Source organism: Dendrobates tinctorius, unplaced genomic scaffold, assembly GCF_039654945.1.
Source record: "Dendrobates tinctorius isolate UK_male_01 unplaced genomic scaffold, ASM3965494v1 ptg000073l, whole genome shotgun sequence".
Lineage (NCBI taxonomy): Eukaryota > Metazoa > Chordata > Amphibia > Anura > Dendrobatidae > Dendrobates > Dendrobates tinctorius.
This window is the reverse complement of record NW_027361741.1, coordinates 13,714,593-13,730,181: the sequence shown is the minus strand read 5'-3', so window position 1 is coordinate 13,730,181 and position 15,589 is coordinate 13,714,593. Positions and strand designations below refer to the sequence as shown.

The 15,589-nt window shown below is 43.3% G+C and overlaps 1 protein-coding gene across 1 annotated transcript in view; it reads right to left on the bottom strand.

Annotated features, from left to right (window-relative positions):
• Positions 1-15,589, bottom strand: part of MYO18B (myosin XVIIIB) — a 972,020-nt gene that overhangs the window by 500,505 nt on the left and 455,926 nt on the right. Inside the window, exons 24-25 of the mRNA XM_073582823.1 lie at positions 15,387-15,530; positions 15,197-15,286 (exon numbers count right to left, since the gene is read on the bottom strand). Coding sequence (XP_073438924.1) covers positions 15,197-15,286; positions 15,387-15,530 — 234 coding nt within the window. The remainder of the gene's footprint in view (positions 1-15,196; positions 15,287-15,386; positions 15,531-15,589) is intronic.

Genomic DNA, 15,589 nt, shown 5'->3' with positions numbered 1-15,589 from the left:
CATGTCAGACCAAATGAGAATCATGAGGTCAAAGGAACTGGCCAAGGAGCTCAAACACATTACATATTATGTTCATTACATATTATCTGATCACCTATAGAAGATGCCTGATTAGTTAGAGTGGTGGTAGGGCTACATAGGGGCAGTCAAAGACGAGCGGAGGCACCATATTGGAAATTACAAAATTCAGTTATGTAAGTATAGGTAGTCAATACACGTATTCGATGGTCAGATATACCTTTCTAATGGTGATACTAAAGTGTTTGCTCTCTCGTTTCCAGGTACAATGTTATGAGATCATGCAGTTCTTATAAATTCCTCTAACATTATACAAACAAAAATGTCACGTAATGAGGAACGGACATGACCAGTGTCGAACTGGATGGCCAAAATAATAAACTGGGTAGTTTGTTTAATGATTGATAAGATGTTGCTTTTTTTCTGTACTGAGTGAATCAAGTGAAATATGACAAGTACTGCCCATACAGTAACATTGGGGGTCCAGATCTGCACAAGGGCCCACCAGGGGATTCCCCTGTTCCCCTATGAGGCCAATCTGAGCCTGAACATTACATTCCAGGAAGCCCATTTGGTAGGGGGCCCACTGACATCAAAAAAGGAGCTTTCTATTGTCTAGTAGATTATAGGCCATTAGCGAGTCAACAGTTTTGGCCCATATAAGATGTGGCCACTGCCTTTCAGGGCTTATCAACAGCATTCTATAATGCTGTAGCTAAGCCCCTGGTCAGACTTGAAAGATAAGAAAAATAAGTTTTATTATACTCACCCTGGGGGTGGTCCGGTGCTAATGAGCGTCCGATGGGTGTCGCAGGTCTGGGTCCGATGCCTCCCATCTTCTTGCGATGCCGCCCTCCTGTTGCTTCATTGCTCCTCAGCATTGCGCTCCTGCGTAGGCGTACTTATCTGCCCTGTTGAGGGCATACCAAAGTACTTCAGTGCGCAGGTGCTAGTAAAGGTCAGAGAGGCCCAGCGCCTGCGCACTGCAGTACTTTACTCTGCTCTCAACAAGGCAGATAAGTACGCCTGCGCAGGAGCGTGATAATAAGAATAATAAATTTTATTTTTATAGCGCCGACATATTCCGCAGCACTTTACATTTCAGAGGGGATTTGTACAGACAATAGACATTACAGCATAACAATAATCACATACAGTAGATTATAACAAATACCAAGAGGAAAGAGGGCCCTGCTCGCAAGCTTACAGTCTATGAGGAAAGAGGGAGACATGAAAGGTGGGTGGTAACAGTTACCCTGATTGTATGGACCAGTCATAATGTTAAGTGTGTAACAGTACAGACACAGAGGGCTAATGGAGGCATAAAGCATGTGGGAACATGATGCGGGGAACCTGGTTATGGTAAAACTTTTGGCTCTGCCACACAGGGATAGATTAGGTTAATGTGTTGGGGTGGTAGGCCAGTCTGAATAAATGCGTTTTCAGGACACGCTTAAAATTGTGGGGATTGGGGACTAATCGTATTGACCTGGGAAGTGCATTCCAAAGAATTGGTGCGGCACGTGTAAAGTCTTGGAGACAGGAGTGGGAGGTTCTGACTATTGAGGATGCTAACATCAGGTCATCAGCAGAACGGAGGGCGCGGGTAGGGTGGTATACTGAAACAAGGGAGGAGATGTAGGGTGGTGCTGAGCCATGGAGGGCTTTGTGAGTGAGGGTAATAAGTTTATACTGAATTCTGGAGTGGATGGGTAGCCAGTGTAATGACTGGCACAAGGTAGAGGCATCAGTGTAACGATTGGTGAGGAATATGATCCTGGCTGCAGCATTCAAGACAGATTGGAGGGGGGAGAGTTTGGTAAGAGGGAGACCGATTAGAAGAGAGTTACAATAGTCGAGACGAGAATGAATAAGAGAAACAGTAAGAGTTTTTGCAGCGTCAAAGGTAAGAAAAGGTCGAATTCTAGAAATGTTTTTGAGGTGCAGATGACAAGAGCGAGCCAGTGATCAAATGTGGGGGGCAAAGGAAAGCTCGGAATCAAGTATGACCCCAAGACAGCGGGCCTGTTGCTGGGGAGTAATAGTGGAACCACACACAGAAATGGCAATGTCGGGTATAGGTACATTAGTAGAGGGAGGAAACACCAGGAGTTCAGTCTTTGACAGGTTCAGTTTCAGATATAGTGAGGACATGATATTAGACACAGCGTTTAGACAATCGCCGGTGTTTTCTAGAAAGGCTGGCGTGATGTCAGGAGAAGAAGCGTATAATTGGGTGTCATCAGCATAGAGATGGTACTGGAAACCAAATCTACTGATTGTTTGACCAATAGGGGCAGTGTACAAGGAGAAGAGGAGGGGACCTAGAACCGATCCTTGGGGGACCCCAACAGTAAGGGGAAGATGAGAGGAGGAGGAACCGGCAAAAGATACAGTAAAGGAGCGGTCGGAGAGATAGGAGGAGAACCAGGAGAGAACGGTATCCTTAAGGCCAATGGAACGGAGCATAGTGAGGAGGAGCTGATGATCCACAGTGTCGAATGCTGCAGAGAGATCCAAGAGAATTAGCATGGAGTAATGACCATTTGATTTAGCTGTTAGCAGATCATTAGAGACTTTAGTGAGGGCAGTTTCAGTGGAGTGTAAAGAGCGGAAACCAGATTGGAGAGGGTCGAGAAGAGAGTTTTCTGAGAGATAGCGGATAAGACGGGAGTGGACCAGGCGTTCCAGGAGTTTAGAGATGAAGGGAAGATTAGAGACAGGTCTATAGTTAGCGGCACAGTTTTGGTCGAGGGATGGTTTTTTAAGTAGTGGATGTATGATGGCATGCTTAAATGAGAAGGGAAAAATACCAGAAGAGAGAGAGAGGTTAAATATTTTAGTTAGGTGAGGGGTGACAGCAGGGGAAAGGGACTGAAGGAGCTGTGACGGAAATGGGTCACTGGTGCAAGTAGTTGGGTGAGAAGATGCAAGGAGCCTGCTTACTTCTTCTTCTGTGACTGGTTCAAAATCAGAGAGTGAGTTAGATGCAGTGGGGGAGGGAGGACGGTGCATGGTATGAGGTGATTGGGAGATAATTTCCTGTCGGATCTGGTCAATTTTTTCTTTGAAGTAATTGGCCAGATCGTCAGCTCGGAGCTCCGTGGTTGGGGCCTGTACTCTTGGATTGAGTAGAGAATGAAAAGTGTCAAAGAGACGTTTCGGGTTATTGGACAGTGAGGTGATGAGGGTGTTGAAATAGGTTTGTTTGGAGAGGTGAAGGGCAGTGTTGTATGTTCTAAGCATAAACTTAAAATGGATGAAATCTTCGGGTAGATTGGATTTTCTCCACAGACGTTCGGCGCACCTGGAGCACCACTGCAGGAAACGTGTTTGCACCGTGTGCCAGGGTTGTCGCCGTCTGCGTTGTGGTGTTCTATTTATAGGGGGTGCAAATTCATCCAGGGCACTTTGAAGTGTTTCATTGTAATGCTTCAATGCAGAATCAGGACATGAGAGGGAGGAGATAGGGGCCAATGAAGACTGCAAGTTCTTCAGAAGTTTCTGGGTGTTAATAGCCTGTATGTTTCTATAAGTCTGGACAGTGGGGGTGACCTGAGCAGCCTGGCAGTTCTTGATAGAGAATGAAAGGAGATTGTGGTCAGAGAGCGGGAGAGGGGAGTTTGCAAAATCATCTACTGCACAAAGCCGAGAGAAGACCAAATCGAGGGAGTTTCCGTCTTCATGCGTTGGAGAATTAGTAAGCTGCGAAAGGCCAAATGAGGAGGTTAGAGATAAAAGGTGAGTAGCAGATGGGGAGAGGGGAAGAGCAATGGGGATGTTGAAATCACCCATGATGAGGGTAGGGATGTCACAGGAGAGAAAATGTGGAAGCCAAGTGGCAAAATGATCCAGGAACTGATGGGAGGGGCCGGGAGGACGATACACCACCGCCACTCGCATGGAGAAGGGGGTGTAGAGTCTGACGGCATGGACCTCAAAAGAAGGGAAGACAAGTGAGGGTACTTGAGGGATAACCTGAAAGGTACATTTTAGTGATAGGAGCAGACCAACGCCTCCACCAGCTCTATTGTCTGATCTTGGGGTATGAGAGAAGTGAAGCCCCCCCGTATGAAAGAGCAGCAGCAGCGGTAGTGTCTGACTGCTGGATCCAGGTTTCAGTAAGAGCCAGGAGGTTAAGAGAATTAGAAAGGAAAAAGTCATGAATGAAGGAGAGTTTGTTACACACTGAGCGAGAATTCCAAAGTGCACAATTAAGAGAGACAGATGGCATGCAGGGAATATTAATAAGATTAGAGGGGTTTCTGAGTGTAGCAGTCGGGAGGTTTGACTTTCTATAACATGGGGGACCAGGGTTGGGAGCAATGTCTCCTGCGACTAGGAGAAGGAGGATAGAAAGAGTGAGCAGATGGTTAAGTGATTTGTGAGAGTGTCTCTGATGTTGAATGGTGGGACTGACTGGATCTGTGCAGTTTAACAACGTGAAAAGAGCATGAGTGCTATACATAGGAGAGGAAAGCGTGATGCTGTGGAGTGATAAAGCAACAGGAGGGCGGTATTGCAAGAAGATGGGAGGCGCCGGACCTGCAATACCCATCGAACCAGACCACACAGGACCCCCGGATGAGTATAATAAATAATTTGTATTATTTATTATTATTTTTCTGATCTTTCAGGTCGGACCAGTGGCTTATCTACAGCATTATAGAATGCTGTAAGTAGATAAGCCCTGAAAAGCAGTGGCCGTATCTTATCTCGGCCAAAACTGCTGACAGGTTCCCTTTAATGCTCAGGAACTTGAAAACAAGGGGCCTAACTACTGTTCTTTAATGGAGGACCACTGTATTGTGTGCTTACCTCTGTATCTCGTAAATTCATGCCAGTTCATTATCCCCTTTAAAAAAAATCTCAATTTCATGTTGCTTTGCAGAAGAATTTCTAAAAGCATTGCTTCACAGCAGGAAACAGTGCTAGGATTCTATGCCTTGCAGGGCACCGCATGGTGGCACTTTGAGTGACAGTGTCCCTGTGTGCTCCCATAAAGAGTCACTGTGTGCTCCCACACAGGATCTGCAAACATCACTTTTCCAGATGCTTAAGCTCTTATTTTCTTCATAGGAGAGGTGTTAAATTATTTGGTATCTCTTTCTCTAATAACCTATCAGCTTCCTTAAAAAATCTACAATTAACAACTCAGGGACTCTCAGTGTAAATTAAAAAAAACTAATAAGCGCATCAAGTAACACATTTGGGAAATAAAATGTGAGAATGTAATTTATTGTAAAAAAAAGCGCCATTGATTAACACTTAGTAGTGAGCCGCATAGCAAAATCCTTATGATTGTACAAAGCTTTACTTTAGCTTAATAATAGCCAAGTATACAAAATAAAATGATATGGAAATATGTGATCCTTATAACACGGCAAAATTTCATTTAAAAGGATCCTGTCATTTGAAAAAACACTATTAACCTGCAGATATATTGCTGATATAACCTGAAGCTTTGTGGCCGTTACACTGAAAGCCCGGCTGCTGGAAGGAAGTTATCAATATTTCATCAAACAGCCTTAGACTTTCAGTCATAAAAGTGAGGGCAGCGTGACTTCAGTTACCACTCACTGAATAATGAGTGACAGCTAAAACAGCACCCCTGCACTGACTGACAGCCAGCTCAATACTGATGCACTGCTGGCTGGCACTCACTATGCACTCAGCGGTCACTGAAGCCACGCCAGCAGCAGCTCTATGACTGAAAGTCCAGTGTTTTCAGTGCAGCAGCCCCATATCTTTACAATGCTATTAATCTTCAGATAAATCTCATATATGCAAGTTTATTGTGTTTTCCACATGACAGGTTCCCTTTACGTTCTTGACTAGCTTCAACAAAATTTTTCTTTAATGTCTTAAAAACAAACACATCAGGCTTACTCTCCTGCTGTCACTATTGTCAGTCTGGCCAGGCTACTCTGGTGTCCTGCATCAGCGGACTGAAAGGAATGGGGTCCAAATCTTTGGTCACCTAACCAGCGAGGTCTATGACTGGCTGAAGCGATCAGGTGACTGAATTGGTGCATCATCAGATATGCCTCTGATGACATGCTATTCCAGTGTATGAAAGTCTGGCAACAAGTGAAATACCTATATATAGGAAAGCAATGCTGGCTTGGAGAGAGTATCTAGCAAATATTTAACATATCAGACAGAACAATGTAGCCAAAAAGTTTAGCAAAGTTAAAACGATTTACTTTGGGGAAAATCAGCTTTGTTAAAACTTATTTCCTATATATACTGTAGGGCAGACATGTGCACTCAGTGCGACAAAGAGGCAGTGACCCAAGAAAGTTCAATATAAAAAGTCTTTATCTTCCAAAAACTCACAAATTAAAATAAATAATATCCTCTGGATTGCAGCCGAGTGACACAAACAGTCCGAATCAAAAGCAGTTGCCATTGGGCAACCGTACTGCTGTGTACCTCTTGGGTGCGTTAGAAGCTTTGTTGTCCATGGCTCTGTGTTCACCCTCACACAGTCCTGGGTTACACAGAGCCTCCTGCTCTGCAACTTGCAAACAAAACATTGATACACCCAAGACAAAACTGAGGGTTTAAATGGGTTTCAAGGACATACAGTATTGGAACAACACAAAAAAATGATAGAAAAAGTAAATTGGACATAATTTCATACAAAACCCCAAAAATGCACCAGACAAAATTGTTGGCACCCTCAACTAAATATTTGGTTGCACACTATTTGAAATACCTAAGTGCAATCAATTGTTTCCTATAACCATCAACAAGCTTCTTACAACTCTCAAATGGAAATTTGGACCACTCTTGTTTTGCAAACTGCTCCAGGTCTCTCATATTTCAAGGGTGTTTTCTCTCAACAGCAATTTTAAGATCTCTAAATGGCTGTTCAATAACATTTAGATCTGGACTCATTGCCGGCCACTTCAGAACTCTCCATCGCTTTGTCCATCCATTTCTTGAAATATGTTTTAGGTCATTGTTCTGCTGAAAAACGCAAATCCAGCTTTTAGACACTGGCCACTATATTGTGACCCAAAATCCTATGGCAATCTTTAGATTTCATAATACCTTGCACATAGTAGAGGCACCCAGTGCCAGAGGCAATGAAACAACCTCAAAATATATTTGAACCTCAACCATATGTTACTGTAGGTACTGTGTTCTTTTCTTTGTAGGCCTCATTCCTTTTTCGGCAAACATAAAATTATCTTCATCTCATCTGTCCACAAAATCCTTTCCCAAAAAGATTTTTGGCATACTCACATACATTTTGGCAACCTTCAGGCTAGATTTTGAATGTCTCTGTGAGAGCAATTGGATCCTACAGGGCCTCCTGCCATAGTGTTGCATTTCATTCAAATGTCAACTGATAGTGCAGACATTGAAGCACTCTTATCCTGCAGGACAGCCTAAATTTCTTTGGAAATAGATTGGAGCTGCTTATCCACCCTCCAGACTATCCTTCGCTGCAATCTTTCATCAATCTTTCTCTGCCGTCCACTTGTAAACTTTTTGATTATGTGGAGCACCATGGAGATGGACGTGTTGATATTTTTCAACAATTTTGGTTCTCAAGTCCTCAGACAGTTCTCTTCTCTTTCTGTTCTCCATGCTTAGTGTGGCACCCATAGTCAACTTTTCCTCTTTCAAAATTTTTTGGTGTGATTTTCATATTGCCCACAACTGTTACTTGCCACAGATGAGTTTGATCGAGCATCACATGCTTGAAAAAAAGATGTTTACCCACAATTTTCTAAAAGTGCCGACAATTTTGTCAGGCCCATTTTTCAGGTTTTAACAAAAATTACATCCAATTTGCCCTTTTTTCTCTATTTTCTTTGTGTGCATTGGAACAACACAAAAAACAGAAATACTTCATTTTCTCGAACAATTTCAAGGGTGTCAACACTTTCAGCCATGACTGTATATATATATTTCCAAGTAAATATATTTCTAAAGGTACCACAAAATTCTCACTGTTATTACACATAACCTTACCACACCATACCTTCAGTCACAGACACTGAATGAGACACTTGGTCTCCATTTTATCTACCAAACCACGCCCCCCAAGGTGGGGATATATGAGCAGTCATTCCTACCCATGTCTTTTGACTGCTCATAAAACCCGGCGCTGATACACCTCATTAACTCTTTGAGCACTATACGTGCTGGAGCATGCTTTCCTGGACTTACATTACCGAAGCTACCAACCTTGAAGATACATATATATATATATACACAGTGGGTACGGAAAGTATTCAGACCCCTTTAAATTTTTCACTCTTTGTTTCATTGCAGCCATTTGGTAAATTCAAAAAATGTTTATTTTTTTTCTCATTAATGTATACTCTGCACCCCATCTTGACTGAGAAAAACAGAAATGTAGAAATTTTTGCAAATTTATTAAAAATTATATATATATACATACATACATACACACACACATCTAAAAGGAACCCCACAGTCTTTTGTGTTGTCAATGTAGCCACTCACTGCTCACTTTCCCTATATTCATGGTCAACTTCCTCTTACTTTTTAATCTTCTATTGCAGAATGCAGTTGAGTGTATTATATTTCCTCTAAAAACCTGACACAGACTCCCCCCTTTCTCTGGTATTAAAGTGGAGTATTCTGTGGATTTATTAAAATTACCAAAAGCAACACTGCTTACCTTTTATTTCCCTCAATAATTCAGCAAGGACCCTCGGGTGATGCTCCTGGAATTTCCTTATATGCAGGCAGCATGTAACCATTGCTGCCAATCAATGACTATAGTGGTTGTGCGCCATACTACTGGCATCAGGACTCAGGGATGAGTCTGTGGCGCCCTTGAGTGTTCAGTCACCACAGAGGTACTGCACCTCCTCCTGAGGTGTGGTACCCCACTATCCAGGTAAGGTGGAGACACCTGATCACACTCCAACACTTACATCCCACACGCACACCAGTAGTGTAGCAGAGCAACCTTGGTGGCTCCCTGCTTGGAACACGAAGAGTGCTGGGAGGTGGGTGGAGCTTAGACTGCACAAGAGAGTGGGAGAAGATTAGGAAAAGGTCAGTCTGTGAGAGAAGATCCCCTGAGAGGGATGGAGTGAAGGAAGTGCTGCAGCAGACTCCTGTGACCTGGAGCTGCTGGCACAGGAAAGAGTCATAGAAAGCCTGATTCTTCAGAAGGAAGATAGTTTAGTACGGAACGTAAGGAGAAGAAGAGAACTAACGACTAGGGTCAGAACAGAGCCCTTCTTCAAGTTTGAAGCGCATGGCCGGGGTCCGGTCCCCGAGGTTGTATGATACTGATGTTCCTGCAGCAGAAATGGATGAATAGAAGTCGTCACCACTTAATTCCCATCTAAGACTTTGGGGCACAACAGCAATGTGGGTGAGCCGGGACATGATAGCAAGGAGTCCCCGAAGCAGGCTACAGCTGTCTGCCGTACAAGTAGCGTTCTAAGTAACATCAAGAAGGAGGAACTTGAGTTTAATACGCAACTACAAGTACTTCAGATTAGGTGCTAGTGTGGAGACATTTAGAGAAGGTACATGTTGGAGGAGTGCTGGAAAGGTGTACTTTACCTTGCCTGGGAGTTGGCTGAGCCCCTGTCCGGGAGGACACGGCACCAAAGCGGGCATTTGTGTGCACCAGACGTGAGTAAAGCCTTGGAACTACATGTCCTTGTGTCCTCCACTTATTCTTGCACCTTACACCCGACTCTGCTACATCTACTTCTTTACACCATCTCCCCACTTGCCAACCTCATCTACACTGCCCTGGGACTACAGCTCCACCTGTGGGGAGCTTCAACATCATTGCTGCACCACACCATCTGTCCCAGAGAAGCAACCCTGCAGCGCTGGTCAAACTGACCAGAAACCACAGATGGCGACACGAATCATCTCAACAACTTTATCCCCATCACTCTACCCCTTTTACATTGACCGCCTGAGGCCACGGACCGGGTCACTGCCGCTGTGACTTCTCCCATTGAAATCAACAGGCCCGGCACCGAGTACCCCATGGCCTCTGGGGGCGAGTCAATTTACCATGATGCCAGATGTATGACACATGACTGCTGCAACCACTGATTAGTCGCTGTATTCATGCTGTGGCCAGACGTAAACAAGAACTGGGAGAACTAGTAGAGAGTGTCAACTCTGGGTCTTCTGTGGAAATGTCTACAGCTGTTTTTTTTTTTTTAAGAAATCATAAACTAGATAGCACCTTTAAAGGAGAAAGTTGTTTTCCTATAGTTATAGTCTTGTAAAGTTGCTAGAAGGGAGTTAAATCAATAGTTGTCAGTTGAAGTCATTGGTCCCTTTCCCTAAGCACCTGATGAAGTGCAGCACTTTTTAGCTCTCTTCCAACAATTTTACCTTGGAAGCTAAAACAAGCAACAATGCTTTGGGAATGGAGTCGGCCACTTTGGAGATGGTTTCCCCTTAGGCTATGTGCACACGTAATTTTTAGAGCTGCAGATTTTTCCGCGCAGATTTTGAAAAATCCGCAGCTCAAAAAGACCTGTGGCTTACCTGCGTATTAGCCTGTGGTTTAGTCATGCGGTTTCACACCTCTACAGTGCAGAAGGTGTGAAACCGCAGCAGATTCCGCGCAAAGAATTGACATGCTGCGGATAGTAACCCGCAGCAAATCCGCGCTGAAAAATCCGCAGCATGTGCACAGCGTTTTTCAGTTTACCATTGAAAACAATAGTACTGTACAACGCACCTAAATCTGCTGCGGACCCGCAGAGCCTGAAACGCAGCAGATCCGCAGCAGAATCCGCACCGTGTTCACATAGCCTTATAATTCCTACTGTAAAATAGTTAATGGAATGGATTCTCTGAATGTCTTTCATACTGGCACTTTCCAGGCTTTACGTTGTATAATGTCTGTGTACTTTTCTGGGTGTCACCAGGAAAGAATTTCTGGTCTTCATTGACTCTAGATCCTTTCAATGGCATCAATATCACTCAGGAAAGCAAAAATCCATAAGGTGATATACCATATTTATAGTTTTTTGCCTGCAGTGACTCGACATTGAACAATTTTATATCAGCATACAGGGAACATTCTGAAAAGACTCACCACCTCCATCAACTTTAGTTCCTCTGTATAATGACTGTACACTTTTATGTCCTGATTGCATATGTTCTAAATCCACCATTACATCACTATTAGAAATTATTATTTGCCATACATAAAATGCAAAGTACGCCTTTAAACTTTGTATAACTTGTCAGAATCAAGTAACTTAATTTCCAATTTCTACTTTTCACGTCTTAGACTCATAGTTAAATATTTGCGTCTTGAATAGATTTATTAATACATACATAATAGCAAGGCTTAAGTCTATCAGTACATCTTTGGACGGGGATTATTCCTGGTAACTAAACAGGATTGTTAATTAAAGCGAAAAGCCATGATAAGAATCGTGGAAAAGTACAAGAATATATTACATATTAAACTAGCTACTGCAGACTCGGTATAAGGGAGAATATTTTGTTTAGTGGAATAGTGCCATATTTCTCACCTTCAAGCACCAGGTAACTTAATTTTCCTTGACTGCAGACTCTATAATTTCAGCAGCTTCTTCGGTCACCAAAAATATGTATGATTTTTAACAGTTACTGGAGGGATGGATGTAATGGATGGGGTGCAGCCGCAGTTTTTGTCTCAGTATGTGAATGGGCATATTGGGCTTGGAGGGGTAAAAGGGCCAACCCCTCTGTCGCATGGCTTGTCCCACAGGCAGCTGCATTACAGGGCAGTGCCGTATGTGAGAGCTGTCAGTTGGTGGTTATGATGGACTAATACAGTACTATAACGTATGCTGCAGGGCACACTAAAGGAATAGCGCAGGATTTCAAAGTTGCATATTTTGCACAACATTATATTTGAAGTATGTAACCATGTCCTGAGCATATCCTGAGTAGAGTTAAGCGAAACAGGTCGGCCAGATTCATAAGCCGCCGACTTATGGCAAAGTCGGGTTTCGCCAACCGAAACTCGACCACAGCGTGAAGTCGGCCATGCGGTCTGCAAAACGAGCGCCAAATTCGGATTTCCCAGAATACTTGCACGTGACTTTTTTGAGCCACTGAGCAAGGACGTACACTGTGGGCAACAAGATGACATGTGCAGCGTCCGGGGAGATAGAGAGAGATTTCGCGCACTTTAAAAAAAAGCGGTCCAGCATGTAGGTGTGTTTACTGTCCTCCACTCCCTGCCGACTTTGCTTCCCCATTGACTTGCATTGGGTTTCGTGTTACAGTTAGACCTTCGACTTTTCACGATAGTCTCCCGATTTCGTTCGACTCAGCTGTGAGAAAGTCGGGTTTCATGAAACCCGATTCGACCTTAAAAAAGGCAAAGCTGCTCATCTCTAATCCTAAGTAGCTAATTTTCCATCCTCCTTATTATGTCTGCAACACCTAGCAGATCTAACCAGCCAGTAAAAGCAAAGATGGCAACTAGGTCTTTCAAGTAGGCAGGGAGGAATAAGAACTGGACACAGAGAGCATGCCTCTAGCACAAGAGGGCGCAGGATTCAAAAATTTACAAAAGTCACTTAGATTTTAGTAAAGTAAAAAATCATTTAAACTCACAGGGAGTGGAAGTAGCATGGATTATAAATAGTGATGAGCGAACCCATGTATGTTCGGGTCCAGCAGGTTCAGCTGAACAGTTAAAAAAAAGTTTGGTTTGGGTACCAGAACAGTAACCAAAACCAGACCCCATTCAGATGAATGGGGGCCCGAACATGAATTGTTTTCCACGCTGTCATCTGCATGACTGTGTGGCAAACACTGGCTCTGATCGGCGTTATGATCATTACTGCTGATAAAAATGCGGCGGCTTCCATGCTATACCTGCTGTCACTGAAAACAGTGAAAACAGCGAGAGCAGGCACCGGCTGATAAATACTTCATCAGCTGGTGCCTGCGCTATAAGTTATAAATTTAAAAAATGGTGTGGGCTCTTCTCTATTGGCAAAACTGACAGCTGCAGGCTGCAACCCTCAGGCTGTCAGTTTTATGACTGGTTATCAAAAAGAGAGGGGTCCCCAAGCCATTTTTGTTCATTATTTAAATAAATAATTTTAAAAGACAACCTGGTGTCCCCCCTATTTTTGACAACCAGCCAAGCTATAGCAGACACTTGCCACCACTACAGGGACAGTAGGAAGAGCCAGGCAAAGTACCAGAATTGGCAGATCTAATAGATGCCCCTTTTCTGAGGCAACTGTGGGCTGCTATTTTTGGCTTGAAGGGGGGCAATATCCATGGCTCCTTACTAGCCTGAGAATACCAGCCTGTTGTGAATTTGCTTTCTAACCTACCTCTGGTTACTAGTGAAGGTAGTGGAGCTGGTCATATTGACAGAGGGGTCGTGAGTTCTCTTTCTGGGCTCCCTCTGGTGGTTACTGGAGGTAATGGAGCTGATCTGATTAACAGAGGCTTGCCACCTGATCATGAGGAGGATGATTGGAGATCTGGAGTTTCTGACTGGATTTAAGACAGCTGACTCCCTCTATCCCTGCTGGTGATTTTTTCCTGCCTCCTGAGGTCTTAGTTTCCAGCTCAGTCCCTGCATGCTCAGCTAAGTGTTCATTTGCTATTGTTCACATTTGATCTGGTTTTGTCTATTTCAGTTTTGTGTGGTCAGCCAGCTCCGGCTGGGGCTGTGCTGAACCTCCATCCATATGTTACTGCTTGTGCCAGTTTGCTTTTGTCCCTTATTAGATTGGCCTCTTTTTGCTCTGCTTTCAGAATATACCAGAGTGCTGATATAGTGGGCGAAGTCGTGCGACTTCAGTATTTTTCTATCAGACGTGTTGGACATTTTTTGTAGAGTTTTTTGCGTGATTGCAGACAGTGTCTTTCCTTTCCTGTCCTGTCTAGTTAGTGTGGGCCCCATCGTTTGCTCAGACTATTTTCCTACCTGCATTTGTGTTTTCATCTTGTCTCACCGACAATATATGTTTGGGGGCTGTCTATTCCTTTGGGGTCTGCTCTGGGGCAGTTTAGAGTTCCCCTTTCTTGCTTTAGGCTTATTTAGCTCTCCGGCTGTGTCGAGGCATCTAGGATCATCGTACGTACGCTCCACGGCTACTGCTAGTTGTGTGGATAGGATCAGGGGTCTGCAATCCACTTAGTTACCAACCTCTCTGGTTTTCTGTGGCTTAGCTTGGTCTTTCTTTCCTCCTCGGTGACCCAATCATAACACCAGCCCTCAACTGTCTGCTTTAGCTTGGCTGGTTGTAAAAAATGTTGAGGACCCCAGGCCATTTTTTTTAATTATTTACTTAAATAATAAGAAAAACAGCTTGAGGGTCCCTTTATTCTTGACAAAACAGCCATAATAAAGCTGAAAACTGTGGGTTGCAGCCTGCAGCTGTCAGTTTGGCCATGCTGGTTATTAAAAATAGAAGCCACCCCATGAAATTTTATTTATTTATAGTGCAGGCGCCGGCTGATGAATACTTCCATCAGCGGCACTTGCTCTCGCTGTTTTCAGCGACAGCAGGTGTAGGCTGATGAGAGTAACACTCTCCCATCAACTGGCGCCTGTGCTTGTAGGTAAACTTTTTACCTTCAGTCACAGCTGCTGGCTCATGCTGTCATCTGACAGCGTGAGAATCGCAGCTCTCTGACCATCAGTATTGATCTTACCGCCAATCACAGCTGCCGATGTTTCTTGCACTGTCATACAGATGACAGGGTGGGAAACACCCAATGTTTAGGGTGACCGAACAGTAGGTGTTTAGTATGGACCTCGAACTTTACTGTTCGAGTTCGCCCATCTCTAAATATAGACCATGTTCAGGTGTTGCTTGCTTGCTACAAGTTTACAATAAGAATTTTGCAATACAAATCACTTCAGAGCAATACATGTAGATAAAGGTTTCATCACTCTATCCACATATAGAGAGAAAAATTCACAGAAATATCAGCATGCTGCAACGTTTCTAAACCACAGCATGATTATTATATTGTAGAAAAGCTTCATATTTTCTCTAAAGATTTTACCCTTACAGTGTGTACAAAATGAAATCCACAGTGTAGTCATTAACAAATAAGATCATACTATTATGTCCCTCCGCACCCTACAGTAGATGTCAATATTATCTGTTCCAATTACAGTCTACTAGGGTTTTTAATAGAAGTCAGATTGTGGTTGCTTTACCTTGCTTTCCAATAGATCCACATTTTGTCTCAGATCATTTCTTGACTTCTCCGATTTCGTAAGTTTTGTCGATAAAACAAGGATCTCCTCCTAAAGAACACAACATTATTATCACATCATATTGTAACTTACAAAATTCATAAGGTGTAAGTAGTGAAAAGTTTACATTACTTTTATGTAAGTCACAAACCTCTTTTTTAAGGAAACTGGCCTCATCCACGTGGATAGATAGTAGGGGTCGAATATTACATATCAGTTGCCACCACAGCCAATCTCGGACACAGTAGAATTTCCTCATATTTTTTTGGATACACTTGAGAGCAACCATTTGAATCTAAAATAATTAAGTGGAAAAGTAAAATTACAAACACGTATATATTATGGGTTTACTAA